The following is a 23,026-nucleotide window of genomic DNA, read 5'->3' as shown; positions in this document are numbered from 1 at the left end:
TTCCGTCATGCGGCTATGATCACGTCTACGTCTGAGTAAAAATGGCGGCTCCGGCAATGCACTGCCCTTTTATATTCTGTGTACGCAATACTACCGCCATCTGTATATGTGTATATTGCTATACCATGACTCGTCACCTCAGTCTATAACTGCCTAATAAATCGATGTAGACCATAAAAGAATATTCTTACATTAATAATTAAGTTTCACGTTAGCAGAAAGCAAGCAAACACTTCAGTAGCTGATGAGAATGATTAGAGCGATATTGTGTTGATCTTATATCAGTATGAAGATGGCATAAAACTTCGTGAGTTCATGTATAGTAACGAATGAATAGATAATTCGGATTCTTAATTTTACTTATTTCTGCCGTAATCAAAAAGGCGACTAGCTAAGAGACAGTGATAAGTAAGTGATTCGACCACTTAAAGTTGCAGAACATGGACGTCGAAGAGAATATTGGCAGCTAAATTTATGGTGTAGTGGGAAACAGAAAAAGTTGATATAGAAGAAGAAGCCTTAAAAGAATTTAGTGTAGATAAATTATTAAATAAGAGAAACTCTGTTGTGGAGTTCAGATGGTGTACGCGTCTCTAGTCACAATGAACGTAGTATTAATCGCAGCTCATAAAGAGACATAGGAGCAGCTGTTTCCTGCAATTTCAGCTGAAAATAGAACGCAATGGTTCATTGATAAAATCATCGTACAATGAAAAGTATATTGCGCAACGCGCTACACAGGCAGAAAGTTCAGTCCTAGATGAAGAAGAGGATTAAAAACCTTAGCCAGCTTTGACCCCTAAAGTAAGAACTAATATGAGCCATGGAATGTAGAGAAGAGGAATGGTCATTTCACAGAAAGCGGAGGCGAAATTACTGCTCTTCAACATTTTATTCAATCGATTAATTATTGAGCTATGAGTCTGCGATCTCTCAGTTTCTTCCAGCTGTTTATGATCCTCTTTAGTGAAGTATGTGGCACAGTGCCTCGGCATTGAGCTCATATGGGCGTGATGGCTGTTCAAGACACCACCCGGCATTTAGAATTAAGTTTTCGTTGGTTTCCCTAAATTTCTTAACGTAACTCGAGATATGGTTTCTTTGAAATGAATATGGCCGATTTCCTTCCCTATCCTTTCCCAATTGAAGCGTGTTCTTTACTTTGTAACGAACTTCTCAACGGAACATTAGACACTAACATACTTGTTTTCTTCAAACAGAACATTACTGCATCCTCCATTTTTGCAAAGAAACATATTTCCAACAATTTAAAAACACAGGGTGGTGCAAACTAGGTGTTGCAAAGATTTTGTCTGCTCCGACACATAACGGGTGCTGGATTCTTGGTATATATATTTATTTTTATTTATTTATTTATTTGTTTAACCTGATATGATTATGGCCATGAGATCCTCCCCTACGTGGAACCAGGGTTTCAGACATATAATATCTATTACATCATAGTGCTTTAAGAATTAACAATTATAATGATTTGAGTGTATGAAGTGGCAGTGTAAGTAAATTATATTGAATACAAACTAATAAAGTTAATACTGGCAGTACTTTTACGACTGAAGCTGCTGCCACTAATAGTGACAGTGATATAATAATAATAATAATAATAAACCCCGTGGAGGCCCGGGAAAAGAATAGGTCTCCGGTATGTTCTGCCAGTCGTAAAAGGCGACGAAAAGAACAAACCACTAATTGGTCTAACCTCCCTTTTAGTGTGATTAGTTGGTTCAGGACAGAACTAATGAAGCCTCGGACAAGCGCTGTCATGGTCGGGGACGACGCTTGAACCCTATGCCCATCCACAATGGTAATGACACTGCTAGCCACACGGAAATTGATTTAAATCCAAATAGAGGTGTTTTGCAAGATATGCTTCCTGCAACCACTCTAGAAGGAAAACAAAGACAGAGGATGAGATGGTCAGATGAAGTTAACCGACACCTCATGTTTTGTTATTACCAAGCAACAAACTTAGGAACCAACACAACTGGATACAGATCACAAGTATACACAACATTTATTACCAGATACCCAGAATTAAAATTTTTAACAGAACAACGACTAGCTGATCAGGTCCGTGTAATAATCAAAAATAACAGGATACCCCAGTCAGAATTAGAAACCATCAAACAACAAGCACAACAAATACTGGAACAAAATAATGTGCAATCAGAAGAAGAAGAAAATACATCCCAGAGCAAACAAACAAAGAACAACACACATCAATTAAACAATCAGAGGAAAACGAAATCTTAAGACAGCCACCAGAACAAGCACAAATAGAACACGAAGTGACACACATGTTAGCTATAGAAGAAAAATTTCAGCTTACATACATAGAATACAAAGACACAAATACATGCACTAGACCATTCTTGCATAGACCCCCAAATAACCCACAAGTCGAAACAACAATAACAACTATCAACACAATCATACACAACAAAATAAATGAAAATACAACTATGGAAGAGTTACAACTACTGGTTTATATAGGAGCACTCACTACACTAAATATACACACTAGGCAGAGATCAGAACTAACCAACACACAGAAGAAACCCACAAAACCAGCATGGCAACACAGGCTACAGATCAGAATAGAAAAACTGGGAAAAGACATCAGACAGCTAACACAATTTATAAGAAATGAAATATCAGACAAAAAACGAAAAAGGTTAGGTAAAATCTCACAACAAGAAGCGATAGAGCAATTAGATGAAAAGAAGCAGAAATTACAAGCATTGGCCAAACGACTTAGAAGAAAAAATGTGAAAATAGAAGGAAACAAAACCAAACATTCAACACAAACCAAAAGACATTTTATCAGACAATATATAACACACACATTAAAATAGACAATCCACCAAACATAACAGACATGGAACACTTCTGGAGCAACATATGGTCAGACTCGGTACAACATAATAGACATGCACGGTGGATACAAGCAGAAACAGACACATACAAGATGATACCACAAATGCCTGAAGTGATAATTTTGCAACATGAAGTCACCCATGCAATTAATTCTATGCACAATTGGAAAGCCCCTGGATAAGATAAAATAGCAAATTTCTGGCTAAAGAAGTTTACCTCAATACATTCACATCTAACTAAATTATTTAACAGTTAAATTGCAGACCCATACACAGTCCCTGATACACTTACACAAGAAATAACTTATCTGAAACCTAAAAATCAAGCAGACACAGCAAACCCAGCAAAATATCGCCCCATAACATGCCTACCAACAATATACTAAATATTAACTTCAGTCATTACACTGAAATTAATGACACATACAACACAGAACAAAATTATAAATGAAGAACAAAAAGCCTGCTGCATAGGAGCACAAGGATGTAAAGAGCAACTGATAATAGATGCAGAGGTGACATATCAAGCTAAAACTAAACAAAGATCGCTACACTATGCATACATTGATTACCAAAAAGCTTTTGATAGTGTATCCCACTCATGGTTACTACAGATATTGGAAATATACAAAGTGGATCCTAAATTGATACAGTTCCTAAACATAGTAATGAAAAATTGGAAAACCACACTTAATATCCAAACAAATTCAAATAATATCACATCACAGCCAATACAGATTAAGTGTGGAATATACCAAGGAGACTCATTAAGTCCTTTCTGGTTGTCCCTTGCTCTGAACCCACTATCCAACATGCTAAATAATACAAATTATGGATATAATATTACTGGAAGATACCAACACAAAATCACAAATTTGCTATACATGGATGATCTAAAACTACTGGCAGCAACAAATCAACGACTCAACCAATTACTAAAGATAACAGAAGTATTCAGCAATGATATAAATATGGCTTTCAGAACAGACAAATGTAAGAAAAATAGCATAGTCAATGGAAAACCCACTAAACAAGAAGATTACTTATTGGATAACCACAGCGACTGCATAGAAGCTATGGAAAAAACAGATGCCTATAAATATCTAGGATACAGGCAAAAAATAGGAATAGATAATACAAATATTAAAGAAGAACTAAAAGAAAAATATAGACAAAGACTAAGAAAAATACTGAAAACAGAATTGACAGCAAGAAACAAGACAAAAGTTATAAATACTTATGCTATTCCAATATTGACCTATTCATTTGGAGTAGTGAAATGGAGTAACACAGAACTAGAAACACTTAATACACTTACACGATCACAATGCCACAAATATAGAATACATCACATACATTCAGCAACAGAAAGATTCACATTAAGAAGAAAGGAAGGAGGAAGGGGATTTATTGACATAAAAAACCTACATTATGGACAGGTAGAAAATTTAAGAAAATTCCTTATAGAACGAGCAGAAACTAGCAAAATACACAAAGCAGTCACTCATATAAATACATGGGCTACACCACTGCAATTTCATAACCACTTCTATAACCCTTTAGATCACAAAACATCAACAGATACGAAGAAAGTAAATTGGAAAAAGAAAACACTACATGGCAAGCACCCATATCATCTAACACAGCCACACATCGATCAAGACGCATCCAACACATGGCTAAGAAAAGGCAATATATACAGTGAGACAGAAGGATTCATGATTGCAATACAGGATCAAACAATAAACACCAGATATTACAGCAAGCATATTATTAAAGATCCCAATACCACAACAGATAAATGCAGACTTTGCAAACAACAAATAGAAACAGTAGATCACATCACAAGCGGATGTACAATACTAGCAAATACAGAATACCCCACAAGACATGACAATGTAGTAAAAATAATACATCAACAACTTGCCATACAACATGAACTAATAAAACAACACGTTCCCACATACAAGTATGCACCACAAAATGTACTGGAGAATGATGAATACAAATTATACTGGAACAGAACCATTATAACAGATAAAACAACACCACATAACAAACCTGACATCATACTCACCAATAAAAAGAAGAAATTAACTCAACTAATCGAAATATCCACACCCAATACAACAAATATACAGAAGAAAACAGGAGAAAAAATTGAAAAATACATCCAACTGGCTGAGGAAGTCAAGGACATGTGGCATCAGAATAAGGTTGACATTATACTAACTATACTATCAACTACAGGAGTCATACCACACAATATCCACCAGCACATCAACGCAATACAGCTACATCCAAACGTATGTATACAACTACAGAAATCGGTAATTATTGATACATGTTCAATTACCCGAAAGTTCCTAAGTGCATTGTAACATATACCGTACAGTTAAAAGGAAGTCACGCTTGATCAAGGTCCGCATCACTTTCAATTTTTAACCAGACATAACGTCTGAGAAAGGAAAGAAACAATAATAATAATCTACATCTACATCTACATCTATACTCCGCGAGCCACCTTACGGTGTGTGGCGGAGGGTACTTATTGTACCACTATCTGATCCCCCCTTCCCTGTTCCATTCACGAATTGTGCGTGGGAAGAACGACTGCTTGTAAGTCTCCGTATTTGCTCTAATTTCTCGGATCTTTTCGTTGTGATCATTACGCGAGATATATGTGGGCGGTAGTAATATGTTGCCCATCTCTTCCCGGAATGTGCTCTCTCGTAATTTCGATAATAAACCTCTCCGTATTGCGTAACGCCTTTCTTGAAGTGTCCGCCACTGGAGCTTGTTCAGCATCTCCGTAACGCTCTCGCGCTGACTAAATGTCCCCATGACGAATCGCGCTGCTTTTCGCTGGATCATGTCTATCTCTTCTATTAATCCAACCTGGTAAGGGTCCCACACTGATGAGCAATACTCAAGAATCGGACGAACAAGCGTTTTGTAAGCTACTTCTTTCGTCGATGAGTCACATTTTCTTAGAATTCTTCCTATGAATCTCAACCTGGCGCCTGCTTTTCCCACTATTTGTTTTATGTGATCATTCCACTTCAGATCGCTCCGGATAGTAACTCCTAACTATTTTACGGTCGTTACCGCTTCCAATGATTTACCACCTATGGCATAATCGTACTGGAATGGATTTCTGCCCCTATGTATGCGCATTATATTACATTTATCTACGTTTAGGGAAAGCTGCCAGCTGTCGCACCATGCATTAATCCTCTGCAGGTCCTCCTGGAGTACGTACGAGTCTTCTGATGTTGCTACTTTCTTGTAGACAACCGTGTCACCTGCAAACAGCCTCACGGAGCTACCGATGTTGTCAACTAAGTCATTTATGTATATTGTAAACAATAAAGGTCCTATCACGCTTCCCTGCGGTACTCCCGAAATTACCTCTACATCTGCAGATTTTGAACCGTTAAGAATGACATGTTGTGTTCTTTCTTCTAGGAAATCCTGAATCCAATCACAAATCTGGTCCGATATTCCGTAAGCTCGTATTTTTTTCACTAAACGTAAGTGCGGAACCGTATCAAATGCCTTCCTGAAGTCCAGGAATACGGCATCAATCTGCTCGCCAGTGTCTACGGCACTGTGAATTTCTTGGGCAAATAGGGCGAGCTGAGTTTCACATGATCTCTGTTTGCGGAATCCATGTTGGTTATGATGAAGGAGATTTGTATTATCTAAGAACGTCATAATACGAGAACACAAAACATGTTCCATTATTCTACAACAGATTGACGTAAGCGAAATAGGCCTATAATTATTCGCATCTGATTTATGACCCTTCTTGAAAATGGGAACGACCTGCGCTTTCTTCCAGTCGCTAGGTACTTTACGTTCTTCCAGCGATCTACGATAAATTGCTGATAGAAAGGGGGCAAGTTCTTTAGCATAATCACTGTAGAATCTTAAGGGTATCTCGTCTGGTCCGGATGCTTTTCCGCTACTAAGTGATAGCAGTTGTTTTTCAATTCCGATATCGTTTATTTCAATATTTTCCATTTTGGCGTCCGTGCGACGGCTGAAGTCAGGGACCGTGTTACGATTTTCCGCAGTGAAACAGTTTCGGAACACTGAATTCAGTATTTCTGCCTTTCTTCGGTCGTCCTCTGTTTCGGTGCCATCGTGGTCAACGAGTGACTGAATAGGGGATTTAGATCCGCTTACCGATTTTACATATGACCAAAACTTTTTAGGGTTCTTGTTTAGATTGTTTGCCAATGTTTTATGTTCGAATTCGTTGAATGCTTCTCTCATTGCTCTCTTTACGCTCTTTATCGCTTCGTTCAGCTTTTCCTTATCAGCTATGATTCGACTACTCTTAAACCTATGATGAAGCTTTCTTTGTTTCCGTAGTACCTTTCGTACATGATTGTTATACCACGGTGGATCTTTCCCCTCGCTTTGGACCTTAGTCGGTACGAACTTATCTAAGGCGTACTGGACGATGTTTCTGAATTTTTTCCATTTTTGTTCCACATCCTCTTCCTCAGAAATGAACGTTTGATGGTGGTCACTTAGATATTCTGCGATTTGTGCCCTATCACTCTTGTTAAGCAAATATATTTTCCTTCCTTTCTTGGCATTTCTTATTACACTTGTAGTCATTGATGCAACCACTGACGATAATGGTAGTGGCAGGCACAAGAAGAATTTATAGGGTTGCAAAATAGATGTTTTCTGGTACAGCGAGTTCTGGGGAAAGAACATTTAAGAAGAGTGCACCGGCTAAGAATACTGGGAAATGAGGAAGATTAGGTCGGAAAGAAGGCTGTACAAGAGTAACGCTTGTGTTAAGGGAAAACAGTAATCTTTAGTCTTGCTGTATCTACTAGATATGTCATTGCATGTCTTATGAAGTTGGATATGTTATAAGATTCTCTAATATAATGCGGCAGGTTGTTCCAGAGTTGAGTTCCTGCTACTGAGGATTAAGAGAAGGTGGCTGAACGATGTAGTGATGGCAACGGGTTTTCATCCGTGTTTTTCAGACAAGAGTGTTGAGGTCGGGGAGAGATATGAGGGACAGTGTACGTTGATAAGACAGTGGAGAAGATCTCTGCGCTTGTCAGCATGCAACCAGGATAGCTATGTACGAGTATATGATGGTGAAATACTGTCAAAGAGTCGAACTTCACAGATGTAACGAACACAACCGTTCATGACCAACTCCAGGCCACGTGAGCCTTCCTGAGAAAGGCCTTGCGCGATAACATCGTTGTAATCAGTAACTCGAAGTGTAAGTGTTTGTACAAGTTTCTTTTTCAGGTCAAGAGAGAAGAGCTTTTTATACTTTTGTAGAGCGTGGAGAGATGATGACGCCTTCTCGCACATTGCATTTACATGCTCAGTCCAGTTTAGATTTTCATTTATTATCATATATTTATACTCAACCTGAAATTTAATGCAGAAGGTTTTCAAAGTGATTTCCTTCTGCAGCAATGAGTGTGCATAGCCTTGAACTAAATTTCGTGATGACTTTCTGAGGAACATCACTTTAAACTGCACAAATCTCTATGGAAATTCCAATACCAACATCCTCGAGGGTTGCAGGTGCACCCTTTGAAGACTGTCCTTCAGATGATCCCGTAAGAAATAAGCACACAGGCTGAGTTCGGGACCATAAACTGCATGAACCAGTAGCTTCGGAGCATTCGGCCACGTCGTGTAGTCAGTACAAATTCAGCTTCCAGTACGTGTCTGTATTTACTCTGCTGTGACAGATGCTTCAATAAAAATGAACCCAATAATGCATAGTGCACTGGTTGCGCTGTGACGTTTTGTTGATGAGCTGCAGGAACTTGAGCGTGTCGATTCTCAGTAACCCATTGGCACCATGGAACTGGAAGTGTGCCTCCTAAGCCCGATCAGATCGGTACCGACTGTTCCATTTCCAAAGGCCTCAATCATCTCATTTGGAAAAGAATATTGCCCATCCAAATCCCTGTCCTTCAAAGGCAGGCACCCTTGAATCTTTAGAGAGAAAAGACTAAGTTCTCTTTCATCATCCTCTGGAAATACCGTCTTGACATCCTGAGTTGCTGTGCTGCGTATCTCGCTGATGTAGTGGGCTGCTCTCTGAATGCGGTTCGCACTCGCTCCACATTCTCCAGAGTTACAATTAAAGCTGGTCGTCCTGACTGGGCCTCCTGGAATCATGTAGGGATCCGGTATTTTGAAAACATTTCAACAACCTGTTAAAAATCAGGTAAAACATTACACAAAATCAATGTTAAAGATTGCTTAAATTTTGTCATCACAGTTTGACATCATTTCTGTACTGCAATCGCGGCGAGAAATGATCATGTTGCTATTCTTGGACCAACTGTGCTGTTAAATTCGGTCTCACCACAACAATACGTCCAGAATTTGCGTAATGTCTGTAGATCAACAAGCGTTATTCAAATGTTGGTGCGTCCATTCTGAAATATGACAAACTAAGATATCTGTGAGTGATCTGCGGAATTTTCAGATCTACAGTACAATAGTATCACAAGGAGAATTTACAATTAAACCACAGCAGACAGATACTTTCTAACACCTATTATGCGCCCATGTTAAAAATTTAACATTTAAATTATTATTCTAGTATTTCATTCTTCGAGTAGATACACTATTGGCCATTAAAATTGCTACATCACGAATATAACGTGCTACAGACGCGAAATTTAACCGACAGGAAGAAGATGCTGTGATATGCAAATGATTAGCTTTTCAGAGCATTCACACGAGGTTGGCGCCGGTCGCGACACCTCAAACATCCTGACATGAGGAAAGTTTCCAACCGATTTCTCATACGCGAACAGCAGTTGACCGGCGTTTCCTGGTGATACGTTGTTGTGATGCATCGTGTAAGGAGGAGAAATGCGTACCATCACGTTTCCGACTTTGATAAAGGTCGGATTGTAGCCTATCGCATTTGCTGTTTATCGTATCGCGACATTGCTGCTCGCGATGATCGAGATCCAATGACTGTTAGCAGAATATGGAATCAGTGGGTTCAGGAGGGTAATACGGTACGCCGTGCTGGATCCCAACGGCCTCGTATCACTAGCAGTCGAGATGACAGGCATCTTATCCGCATGGCTGTAACAGATCTTGCACCACGTCTCGATCCCTGAGACAACAGATGGGGGCGTTTGCAAGACAACAACCATCAGCACGAACATCTCGACGACGTTTGCAGCAGCATAGACTATCAGCTCGGAGACCATTGCTGCGGTTACCCTTGACGCTGCACCACAGACAGGAGCGCCTGCGATGGTGTACTCAACGACGAACCTGGGTGCACGAATGGCAAAACGTAATTTTTTCGGATGAATCCAGGTTATGTTTACAGCATCATGATGGTCGCATCCGTGTTTGGCGACATTGCGGTGAACGCACGTTGGAAGCGTATATTTGTCATCGCCATACTGGCGTATCACACGGCGTGATGGTATGGAGTCCCATTGGTTACAGGTCTTGGTAACGTCTTGTGCCCATTGACGTCACTTTGAACAGTGGACGTTACATTTCAGATGTGTTACGACTCGTGGCTCTAACTTTCATCCGATCCCTGCGAAACCCTACATTTCAGCAGAATAATGCACGACCGGATGTTGCAGGTCCTGTACGGCCCTTGCTGGATACAGAAAATGTTCGATTGCTGTCCTAGCCAGCACATTCTCCAGATCTCTCACCAATTGAAAACGTCTGGTCAATGGTGGCCGAGCAACTGGCTCGTCACAGCTGTACCTGTACACGCCATCCAAGTTCTGTTTGACTCAATGTCCAGGCGTATCAAGGCCGTTATTACGGCCAGCGGTGGTTGTTCTCGGTACTGATTTCTCAGATTCTATGCACCCAAATTGCGTGAAAATATAATCACATATCAGTTCTAGTGTAATATATTTGTCCAATGAATATCCGTTTTTCATCTGCATTTCTTAATGGCCAGTGGTGTAACATAGTCAGTTAGTAAATTATTTCTACACCTGCCATGTAACAATTCCAAATGAGACAATTACATTTGTATAAAGGAAAAAGCGATTCAATACGACTTTTTATGCCGTATTTATTAAAATATTTCTTTCATGAAATGCATGTTTCCCGATCAGCTGTTTTATTGAAAATTTTCCTGTAAAACAGGCTGTTAAAAGTCACCTAACAAAAATGTCATTTCTTTCAGCCGCCGTTGGACCCGCCGCCGGCATCATTGGAGCGTCGTACGCAAACTGTGACCGGGTAACCGTGGTGGCCCTCTTCACGGTCGGGATGGCCCTGATGGGGACGTTCTACCCCGGTATGAAGGTGAACGCGCTGGACCTCAGCCCCAACTACGCCGGCACGCTGATGGCCTTCGTCAACGGCGCTGGCTCCATCACGGGCATGGTGGCCCCGTACCTGATCGGAGTTGTTGCCTACAACGTAAGTGCCACAAACTTCTCGCTAGGAAAAGGTGATATTTTCTGTGAAAAACTCTTCTGATTATCGAGCACGACACAGCGCTCAAGCATGATGCAAACAGGTAATGAATTAAAATTAAAAGAAACGGGAAAAACAAGTAAATGAAAATGCTAAAGGAAGGAGTGCACAGAAATGTGTAAAGATATCTATGTGTGATCTATATGTCTGGCTTCTAACAGCCGTGTACCGCAAGTCTCTTGAGGAACGGAAGGTTCCAAATGATTGGAAAAGAGCACAGGCAGTTCCAGTTTTCAAGAAGGGTCGTCGAGCAGATGCGCAAAACTATAGGTCTGACGTCGATCTGTTGTAGAATTTTAGAACATGTTTTTTGCTCGCGTATCACGTCGTTTCTGGAAACCCAGAATCTACTCTGTAGGAGTCGATATGGATTCCGGAAACAGCGATCGTGTGAGACCCAACTCGCTTTATTTGCTCATGAGACCCAGAAAATATTAAGTACAGGCTCCCAGGTAGATGCCATTTTCCTTGACTTCCGGAAGGCATTCGATACAGTGCTACACTATCGCCTGATAAACAAAGTAAGAGCCTACGGAATATCAGACCAGCTGTGTGGCTGGATTGAAGAGTTTTTAGCAAACAAATCACAGCATGTTGTTATCAATGGAGAGACGTCTACAGACGTTAAAGTAACCTCTGGCGTGCCACAGGGGAGTGTTATGGGACCATTGCTTTTTACAATATATATAAATGACCTATTAGATAGTGTCGGAAGTTCCATGCGGTTTTTCGCGGATGATGCTGTAGTATACAGAGAAGTTGCAGCATTTGAAAATTGCAGCGAAATGCAGGAAGATCTGCAGCGGATAGGCACTTGGTACAGGGAGTGGCAACTGACCCCTAACGTAGATAAATGTAGTGTGTAGCGAATACATAGAAAGAAGGATCCTTTATTGTATGATTATATGATAGCGGAACAAACACTGGTAGCAGTTACTTCTGTAAAATATCTGGGAGTATGCGTACGGACGATTTGAAGTGAAATGATCATATAAAATTAATTGTTGGTAAGGCGGGTGCCAGGTTGAGATTCATTGGGAGAGTCCTTAGAAAATGTAGTCCATCAACAAAGGAGGTGGCTTACAAAACACTCGTTCGACCTATACTTGAGTATCGCTCATCAGTGTGGGATCCGTACCAGGTCGGGTTGATAGAGGAGATAGAGAAGATCCAAAGAAGAGCGACGCCTTTCGTCACAGGGTTACTTGGTAAGCGTGATAGCGTTACGGAGATGTTTAGCAAACTCAAGTGGCAGACTCCGCAAGAGAGGCGCTCTGCATCGCGGTGTACCTTTCTGTCCAGGTTTCGAGAGGGCGCGTTTCTGGATGAGGTATCGAATATATTGCTTCCCCCTACTTATACCTCCCGAGGAGATCACGAATGTAAAATAAGAGAGATTCGAGCGCGTACGGAGGCTTTGCGGCAGTCGTTCTTCCCGCGAACCATACGCGACTGGAACAGGAAAGGGAGGTAATGACAGTGGCACGTAAAGTGCCCTCGGCCACACACCGTTGGGTGGCTTGGGGAGTATAAATGTAGATGTAGATGTAGATGGGTAACAAAATAAACTAAGTTTTTCGTATTATCGCTATAAAGGGGTGTTGCAAAATGAAACATAAATATACACCAGTGTTATTCCACGTGTCGTCTTCCAAAAGTTGAGGTCCAATTCCAGTCAATTAGTGACCTTTCCTTCCATTATTGAACAATTAGCAGACCACAAAAATGTTTTATTCCGATAGATGTACATTAGATGTTCGAGGGTGTTCTCAACAGAGAAGGACAGATAATTAGTATGTTTTCAATATTCTCGCTAAATAAGGCGCTACTGAGAGGGTTGATACTAGAAATATACCGAGGGGTTCTGCTAAAATGAAGGTGCCAAAATACTGCCATTTTCCGTGAAATTTACTTGTGTTTATGTACGCTGATATTTTTCAGTGACTCTTTTGATTTTATGTTCTTTGTTGCCGGAATTATTCTAGCTTTTCTGGAATAACTCAACCAGTCGGTTTTTGTGATGATTCAGATTTTATTTACCATGACAGGTTGCGAATGACATAACGATTCATCATCAGATTCTAAACCCTTTTAAGCCGGCCGCTGTGGCCGAGCGGTTCTATGCATTTCAGTCCGGAACCCCGCTGCTGCTGCGGTCGCAGGTTCGACTCCTGCCTCGGGCATGGATGTGTGTGATGTCATTAGGTTAGTTAGGTTTAAGTAGTTCTACGTCTAGGGGACTGATGATCTCAGATGTCCCATAGTGCTTAGAGCATTTGAACCATTTGAAACCCTTTTAATGATTGTTCGTAGCATTATTGTGGCCGTGCAGCTGTGCAAAGACAGAAAAAACGAAAGAAGTAAGTACTGAATGAGACGAGATACCAGGAATTATTCACATCGTACAATATAACTTTCAGATGGTATTTTCTTTGACTTACCAAAAGAAATTGGTTGTCAGTTCAGTGAACTATAGGAGCTCAAGTATTATGACACAGAGATCTTGCTGGTAACTAGTTTTCATCGACGGCATACTCGCCGTCGAAGATCATCCGTGGTAATGCGGAACCGAGAATCTAACTAAAACGATGCACAGCCTTCCATTAAGAATAGATGAAACAGCATCTACAGAACGGAGAATTACCACTGCTGTTTTCGGTGATAAAGGTCGCCACTGAATATGAAAAGCTGAGGAGGAAAATGCACTGTTCGACAAAACAAAGAAATAAAAAAGCCGAGAATGGGATGAGAAAACGAAATGAAACAGCACGGGTGAGAGGATACGTGATTCAGTTATTGGAAAATAGAGTAAAATCTGCAAAGAACTCGGCAGAATCCGCCCGCTTATCAGTATGGCGTTGCACCCTCTCTGGCCTGGATGCATGCACACATTCGGCTGGCATGGGTATCATAATGCCGTTGAATCCTCTCCAGAGACAAACTCGCCGACAACTGTTGTTAATGGTCGTTGATACCATGGATATGGGCACTGGGACGAAGTGGTCCCACGTATGTTCCAATGGAGACGTACGTGGAGATGTAATTGGCCATGAGAGTACACCATCATAACGCAGACTGTTCACGGAGACACAGAGCATGGACGAACCTTGCCCAGTTGAAAAATGGTACCACCATACTGTCACGTGAGAGGGAACACATTGGATACATGATGTCTGTGCCGTCGAAGTTCCTTCAGTCACTTCAACCTGTAAACCTGAAACCACACCCGATGGTCCCCACAGAGCACGACACCAGAAGTAAGAACGCTACAGCCTCTCCAAGACCTGGGACTCGTTACCAGTTCGCCACCGTACTCGCCGACGATTGTCATTTGGGACAGTGCAGAACAACGATTCATCGGTGAATGCAATGCGACGCCGTTCTTTACCAGTCCATGCTTCCCGTTCGTGGTAGCATTCCAAACCCAAACGTTCGTGAAATGATGTTAACGGTAGCATACGCCTGGGACGGCAATTCCTTATTCAGGTTGCTGTAGTCTCCCAGCAATGGTGCGGAATGACACATAATGTTCAGGGTGCCCATTACTTGTTCCCGTATGATAGGAGCAAATATGAAGGTGTTACAATGTAAGGCTGCACAATACGACGATCTTTCCTTGTGATGGCAGACGACGAGTATTCCTACCTGTGTTCCCATGCAGTCGAATATCGTGCTACTGTCTCATCGGAATGTCCCAGAAATCTGTATATAACACGATTCGACCAGCCGTCCAAATGAATGCCTACAATGAGGACCTTATCAATCTCTGTTACGTGCTAATAGTGCTGTCTCCATGTTCTTCACAGTGATCCCTCAATACCTGACACTGTTCACTCACATTACATACCATACCAGGCCTGCTAACAACACTAAATAGGAACAACACGAGTGCTCTACGAGAGCGTGCTCAAGAGTAATGCCTCCGTATTTCTTATTTTGTTCTCAGTATCAGTTGAGGTATTACATTTCATCCATATTACTCGGTCGAGTTAGCTGTTCCGCTGACGCAAGTTGTAACCGTTTGCCAGCAGAAGGCTCCGAATTGTAACATGTAACATGGCGGCATGTAACGCAAGTACACTGATAAACCAAAGCATTATGACCACTGCCTACCGCAATGTAGGATTCCACCTGCTGACGTTGCGCGCACGGGACGTGGTGACGAAAGTACGTAAGGGGAGCAGACTTAAACGGGGGATCACCATAGCGAATACGTGGGCTGCAAATGGGAAAATCCATTGAGATAAGCGAATCAGACGAAGGACAGATTACTTTTGCGCCGAGCCTTTGAACGAGTATTTGGAAAACGGCGAAGAGGGTCGAATATTCACTTGCTACTGTCGCGAGCTTCTACGGAAAGAGGTAGAGCAGTGAAACTACCACTGGGCGCTAAATGGTTGGACGTCCATGACTCTTCACAGAACGTGGTATTCGCAGGATTGTCGGCTCTGTAAAGTAGGATAGGTGGTGATCAGTGGCATCTCTGCCGAAAGAGCACAATGCTGGTGCACACACAGGTGCTTCGGAGCGCACCGTTCATCGTACATTGTTGAGTTTGGAGCTCCGCAGCAGACTACCCGTGCGCGTTCACATGTCTACCCAACGACAGCCTGAATTACGACTGCAGGGGGCACGGAACTATCGGGATTCGACCGTTGGTCAATGGAAACGCGTCGGCTCTTCGTCTGAATCACATTTTTGCTATACTAAGTCGCTGATACTCTCCACAACCGCAGTAATCAAGGTGAACGGCGGCTCGAAACGTGCAGAGCGTCACGGACGCAGACTCGTGCAAGCAGGTATTATGCTACTGGAGACTGCGCTTGCATTGGACCTGTGGTAATAATCGAAGACACGCTGACAGCTGCGAACCACTGCATCCCTTCTACATCTACATCTACGTGATTACTCTGCTATTCACAACAGAGGGTTCAATGAACCACCTTCAAGCTGTCTCTCTACCGTTCCACTCTCGAAGGGCGCGTGGGTAAAACGAACACTTCAATTTTTCTGTGCGAGCCCTCATTTCTCTTATTTTATCATTTCTCCCTATGTAGGTGGGTGCCAACAGAATGTTTTTGCAGTCGGAGAAAACTGGTTATTGAAATTACATGAGAAGATTCCGTCGCAACGAAAAACGCCTTTGTTCTACTGATTGCCACTCCAATTCACGTATCATGTCTGTGACACTATCTCCCCTATTTCGCAATAATACAAAAAGAGCTGCCCTTTTTGTACTTTTTCGATGTCATCCGTCAGTCCCACCTGGTGCGGATGCCACACCGCACAGCAATACTCCAGAATAGGGCGGACAAGCATGGCGTAAGCAGTCTCTTTGGTAGACCTGTTGCACCTTCTAAGTGTTCTGCCAATGCATCGCAGTCTTTGGTTTGCTCCACCCACAACATTATCTATGTGATCGTTCCAGTTCAGGGTATTTGTAACTGTAATCCCTAAGTATTTAGTTGAATTTACGGCCTTCAGATTTGTGTGACTTACCGCGTAATCTAAATTTAGTGGATTTCTTTTAGTAGTCATGTGAATAACTTCACGCTTTTCTTTATTCAGGGTCAATTGCCACTTTTCGCACCATACAGATATCTTATCTAAATCATTTTGCAATTCGTTTTGGTTAGCTGATGACTTTACAAGACGCTAAATGACAGCATCAGATGGCTCTAAGCACTATGGGACTTAACATCTGAGGTCATCAGTCCCCTAGACTTAGAACTACTTAAACCTAACTAACCTAAGGACATTACACACATCCATGCCCGAGGCAGGATTCGAACCTGCGACCTTAGTAGCAGTGCGGTTCCGGACTGAAGAATCACAGCATCATCTGCAGACAATCTAAGACAGTTACTGAGATTGTCTCCTATGTCGTTAATATAGATCAGGAACAATAGAGGGCCTTAACACTTCCTTGGGCAACGCTGGATATTATTTGCTTAACTCGATGATTTTATGTCTGTTACTACGAACTGTGACCTTTCTGACAGGAAATCACGAATCCAGTCGCACAATTGAGGCGATATTCCATAGGCACGCAGTTTGGTTGGAAGACGCTTGTGAGGAACAGTGTCGTAAGTATTCTGGATTCAATATGACATCCCCTGTCGATAATACTCATTACCTCATGAGTATAAAGAGCTATTTGTGTTCCGCAAGAACGATATTTCCTGAATCCGTGCTGACTATGTGTCAGTAAATCGTTTTCTTCGAGGTACTTCATTATGTTTGAACACAGTATATGTTCCAACACCCTACTGTAAATTGACGCTAGTGTCAAGGGCCTGTGATTCGGCGGATTACTCGTACTTCCCTTTTTGGGTATTGGTGTGACTTGATCAATTTTCCAGTCTTTAGGTACGGATCTTTCTGTGAGCGAGCGGTTGTATATAATTGCTAAATATGGAGCTATTTTATCAGCATACTGTGAGAGGAACCTGACTGGTATACAATCTAGACCGGAAGCGTTGCTTTTATTAAGTGATTTAAGCTGCTTTGCGACACCGAGGATATCTACTTCTATGTTTCTTATCTTGGCATTTGTTCTTGATTGGAATTCAGGAATAATTACTTCGTCTTAATGCTTGATGTCTTCCCCGACGGCCGTGTCATCTTTCAGCAGTATAATTGTTGGTGTCTCCGAGACAGAACCGTGCTAGAGGGGTTTCGGGATGTCTCGGCGATCAAATTCGTCTGATGCAAATCCTATGGAACCCATCCGGGTATCTAACGGGCAACAACAGTTCGTACAAAAATCAGCTGCCCGTTATTTACGCGAATTACGTGACCTATGCGTAGACATCTAATGCCACATTCCTCCACAAACCTACCAGCAAACTGTCGAATCCCTGATACCCGTAATCACTGATGTATTTCGTCCCAAGGCGGACAAACAAGCAACTTAGCAAATGGTCATAATGTATAGCTCATCAGTGTAGTCTTCTAATACGCAGGTAGTAGAGATTATTTTTATGCATCAGAGTGAACGGAAACCAAATTATAATCCAGTGCCACACCATGTCATGCTGCTTCAGATTCTAAGTGTGTATTGTTATGTGATGAATATGGAACTGATACACTCTGCTTTCTGTCAAGCAAATTAGATAAAAAATATAAACCTGCTGTGTGTACTATTCCATATTATTTTAGCTTTTGCACGATAATTGCCCAGTTCACATAGTGAAAAGTTACAAAATATTTGTTTTGGTATAATTTATGACTTACTGATTGCATTACATCATCTGTCATTTGGGAAACCCAAACTGTTTGCTAATGAGTATATTTTCCAATATGAAGTGTTTATGAAATCTGTTATACATTTCCTCAAGAATTTTCGAAAACACTGGCAGTTAAGAGATTTATTGGAACTTCTTTACTTTTTTTCATTTTTTGTGAAGTGACTTGGCAACGGAACGTTGATGTTTATCTACGAAAGTACGTCTTTGAAAAGGTCCACAACATAAGTAACCCAAAATGTTACAAGGTTCAGTTAAAAAATATTTCATTATATTACTACTGATGTCGCCGTAACCACTTCAACACTTATTTTTAAGAGAACTGGTAACAGCGAGAACTTCTTTAGAGATATAGAATGTTACTGAATTTTATCAACTTGTTTTGGAATGATTTTTGTAGAAACTACGGGCTGTTTGCTACAGAAGTGTTCAAATCTAAATTATCTGCTGCCAACATATTTTTTTTAATTATCTGTAGGATGAAGACTGTCTTTGATCAGTTATTTACGTACCTCTAAAGAAATGTCTTCATTTTCCTACATCACTTTTATTATGTTCCAAATAGTTGGTATGTTGTTATTTGAGTTTAATTTTGCTGTCATGTATATACATTTTCATGGTCTGATGACAATGCTTGGAATTTTACACTATTACTTGTGATGTGCAAATGCTTAGTACAGCCCTGTCTTAGTTTTTCATGATTTCAGTGTTTAGCTTAGATCAACCTACTTCAACAGGTTAATTTCTGAGAACAACACTTTTCAATGTAACATACGATTAGAAATCAACATTTGAATCAACATGTGATTAATATTTTGCAGAGTACTCTGGAAGAGTGGAGGATAGTCTTCTGGATAACATTCGGGATACTCGTTGTAACTGGAATCATATTCTTTTTTACTGCCTCTGGCGAAGTTCAGTACTGGAATAATCTGTACACGACGAAGGACGAAGAAACTGGAACCCACAACAAAGGTAGTCACACTTTTGTTCTCATAAGAGATAAATTAAAATAAATGTCACAGTTTTGTAACAAAAATTCAAAATGGAAAATTTATGATTGCTGATGACTAGATGACATAAAATACAGTAGAAACATAGTAACACTTTTATAGCTGCTAATAGTTTTCGGTGATCTTATTCTATAATGATTGCACCTACATAATTTCAGTACTACTCCCTGTACCAAGCCATGTGCAGAATAAAGATTCCTCCCTCTTTTCATCCTCTCTCTATCTTTTTCTCTTCATTTTGCAGCAGAGCATAGCTAAGTTACACTGTCCAAAGAGAATGATGCATCCATGAATTTATAATTCTACCACTGCATAAGTTCCTTTGTTTCTGTAGGAAATATCACTGTCGTTTGTGATTTGTGTTCTATTCATACATTCGTATGGTAGAGATCTTTTAAGTACTTTGGACATATGTAGTACATAGGGACATCAATTATATTGGACAGCCATGTTATAAATACACTATATTATATATTGTGATGATTTACGGTCCTTAGGTCTTCTCTTACAAAGGAGCAGTAGATATAAGAAATGTTGTTTTTTTGTAATTGACTTACCTTCTCAATTTTGGTAAGTCATAGTGATTAATTTATTGTGTAATCATGATAGTAACAATGATAGTGTTTATTGTAGTATTGTCAGTGACAATACTGTAGCATTTCTTCATTTAAGAGCCACTGTTAAGAGTAAAGCGACCTCTAGATTGTCAATATTATTGCGCAGTGATGTTGAACGGTAGGGTATAGGGGTGAGATTGTGAGATTGCACAATAATACTGAGCACGCCAAAAACTTTTGAAATATACTGCGCTGCCTTTGGAGTCTCTTCCGTGCTACAGTCCCTGAATATCTTTGTGTTCACTTTTAGTGTTGTGTTGAAAACGAGTTCAAAGCCGGACGAGAGAGCGTTCTTATTAGAGTGAATCAAATGTATGAATCAATGCTGGTATTGTGGGATGTTAGGGCAGACGAGTACAAAAACAAAAATTCAAAAAATGAGTCAATGATTTGTGCCCAAAAAATACAGGGTACGGTACCCTACAGCAAAGAAGCAAGGTGTTTCAAAAACTTTTGTTAATGCAAAGTCACGAATAAAAGTATGTATAGATACAGATGTGTGTACATGTATTACTTACCCGAATATAATCTTTAATGCATATATTATTGATGACACAGCTCCATAACTATGTGTCAAATACTTTGGCCTGAAACTGCACTTGTAAATTTCAAATCTTCGAAAGAATTATCAGTAGCAAAATACCGTAGCATAACAGAAAGCTCTGACTTGGCGAAACTGTGTCTCATTGTAGTATTTTGTAATCTGATCAAGGGAGTATGGAAGTCCGCCGAAATGTATCCATGTCGGAAGGTGGAAATCTAGACTCTCAAATTGCCACTTTTTAGATATGAGTCGATCAGATTCGTGATGCGTCATGTCACAAGAATTAAATTTCATGGGTGACACAAAAAAACTTACTATACCCCAGAGAATTCCGATCACTATTTGTTATCGATAGCTTACTTTGATGCTGAAAACCAACGAACAAACCAAAGTTATAATTTTAGGACCATAAAAACGTACAAAATTGCGGTAATGTTTCTTAGAGCTCCATGCCTCAGTCGCTAAAAACGGAAATGGAGACAGTATAGGATCACTTCGTTTCTGTCCGTCCATCTGTTTGCACGACTGTAAACACGCACTTTCCTCAGGAATGGGAGAGTTATCACACTGAAAACTATGTCAGTTACTTAGGTCTACGATCTCTTAGCAGTATAAAAAAAAATTCAAGCTTCTAAATCAATACAACACAAGACCATTCTTTGACTCTCAAACTCACTCATTAAAACCGATACTGCACTTCACGTTGACCAAGAATCATGACATTTGGCAAAAAGCAAGGTTTCACAGTAGAAGTGAAGGAAAAAAATCCTGAAATTTTTAATTTGTAATTGTGTTGTGGCGTAACAAGACAGCTACGCCACACTGAAGTAGCCGAAAGGCACGCGTAATCTCATGTAGGCTAGATAGAGGTCTGAAACAGGATACGTAATGAATGGTAGCAAGAAAAGTACGTAGCTGCTTTAATACTTAACTTTTAATCCTTCATGTGAATACAGCATTCCTTGATGATACAAGTGAGACTCTATCTTAAAATGGTTAATGGCGCCTTGCTAGGTCGTAGCCATTGACTTAGCTGAAGGCTATTCTAACTGTCTCTCGGCAAATGAGACAAAGGCTTCGTCAGTGTAGTCGCTAGCAAAGTCGTCGTACAACTGGGGCGAGTGCTCTTCCGTATCTCGAGACCTGCCTTGTGGTGGCGCTCGGTCTGCGATCACACAGTGGCGACACGCGGGTCCGACATGTACTAAATGGACCGCGGCCGATTTAAGCTACCACCTAGCAAGTGTGGTGTCTGGCGGTGACACCACATTCCTCCCCCGCAAATCGGCGAACGGTCGTGTTATAAGGCTTCCGCCCGCCGTGGGGAGGACCCCATGTTGACGTATGCGATGAGGTGGGGAGCCTAACAACAGGCGAGGCTGTGCCACCCGCACCCGGCCATTCGGTCCGAGGGGAGCTAGGAAACGCCTGAAAACCTAGTCCAGGGTGCACGTCAACATGCGGTGTATGCGCCCGTAAAGAGACAGGAGGGGCCGAAGGGTCGACCTCCATTGCGTCGGGGTACCCGACGCGCGATGACGTCATGCGGTCCGGAGCGGGCAAGAGTTCCATGGCGGAGGACAGCTGGTCACGGGAAGCGATCGGCGGCGTGTGACCCAGGGAGGCGCTTGGCGGCTGCAGCGAAGCGTCGAATGCGGGCGGCGCCGGCAGGAGAACAGGCGGCGGCGGCGGCGGCTGCGGTGGCGCGTCGCCATGGGGCAAAATGGAAGGCATCGTCGGTAACACCTGGGGATGAGGCGAGCCAGTAGATGGGTCTCCAGGGCGCTGACTGGACGGCACCGTCGCTGAAAGCAGACGGGGAGCGGCAGAACCCGTGCGACGCCAGAGGCGCAGCTGATTGAGATGCCGATGCACCTCACCAGGGGCCCCCAAAACCAAATACATCGCGCGGCCGAGGCAGCGAAGAATGCGCCCTGCGAGCGAACGCCGTGAACCTCGATAGTTGCGATAAAATACAATGTCGCCTGGAGCAAAAGCAGAAGTCTGCCGCTGCACGGGAACCTGATGCGGCGGATGCAGCAAAGACATCAAGGTTCGATGAGGACGACCGTGGAGCAACTCAGCCGGCGAGCGACCATCTCGGGGCTGAGAGCGATACGATGACAAAAAGAGCAACAATGCTTCCTCCCGGGAATGCGACTCTTTCAACTTCAACATCTGTGACTTGAAAGTCCGGACCAATCGTTCAGCGGCACCGTTT

At 41.7% G+C, this 23,026-nt stretch overlaps 1 protein-coding gene across 2 annotated transcripts in view; it reads left to right on the top strand.

Moving 5' to 3' along the window:
* LOC126416451 (putative inorganic phosphate cotransporter) overlaps nucleotides 1-23,026 on the top strand; it is a 376,726-nt gene that overhangs the window by 339,013 nt on the left and 14,687 nt on the right. For both annotated transcript variants that reach the window (XM_050084178.1, XM_050084179.1), the window contains exons 8-9: nucleotides 11,089-11,327; nucleotides 19,453-19,606. In XM_050084178.1, coding sequence (XP_049940135.1) covers nucleotides 11,089-11,327; nucleotides 19,453-19,606 — 393 coding nt within the window. The remainder of the gene's footprint in view (nucleotides 1-11,088; nucleotides 11,328-19,452; nucleotides 19,607-23,026) is intronic.

This window comes from Schistocerca serialis, chromosome 8 (genome assembly GCF_023864345.2).
Source record: "Schistocerca serialis cubense isolate TAMUIC-IGC-003099 chromosome 8, iqSchSeri2.2, whole genome shotgun sequence".
Lineage (NCBI taxonomy): Eukaryota > Metazoa > Arthropoda > Insecta > Orthoptera > Acrididae > Schistocerca > Schistocerca serialis.
Note: the sequence above shows the minus strand (reverse complement) of the source record. Positions and strands in the feature narration are given on the sequence as shown.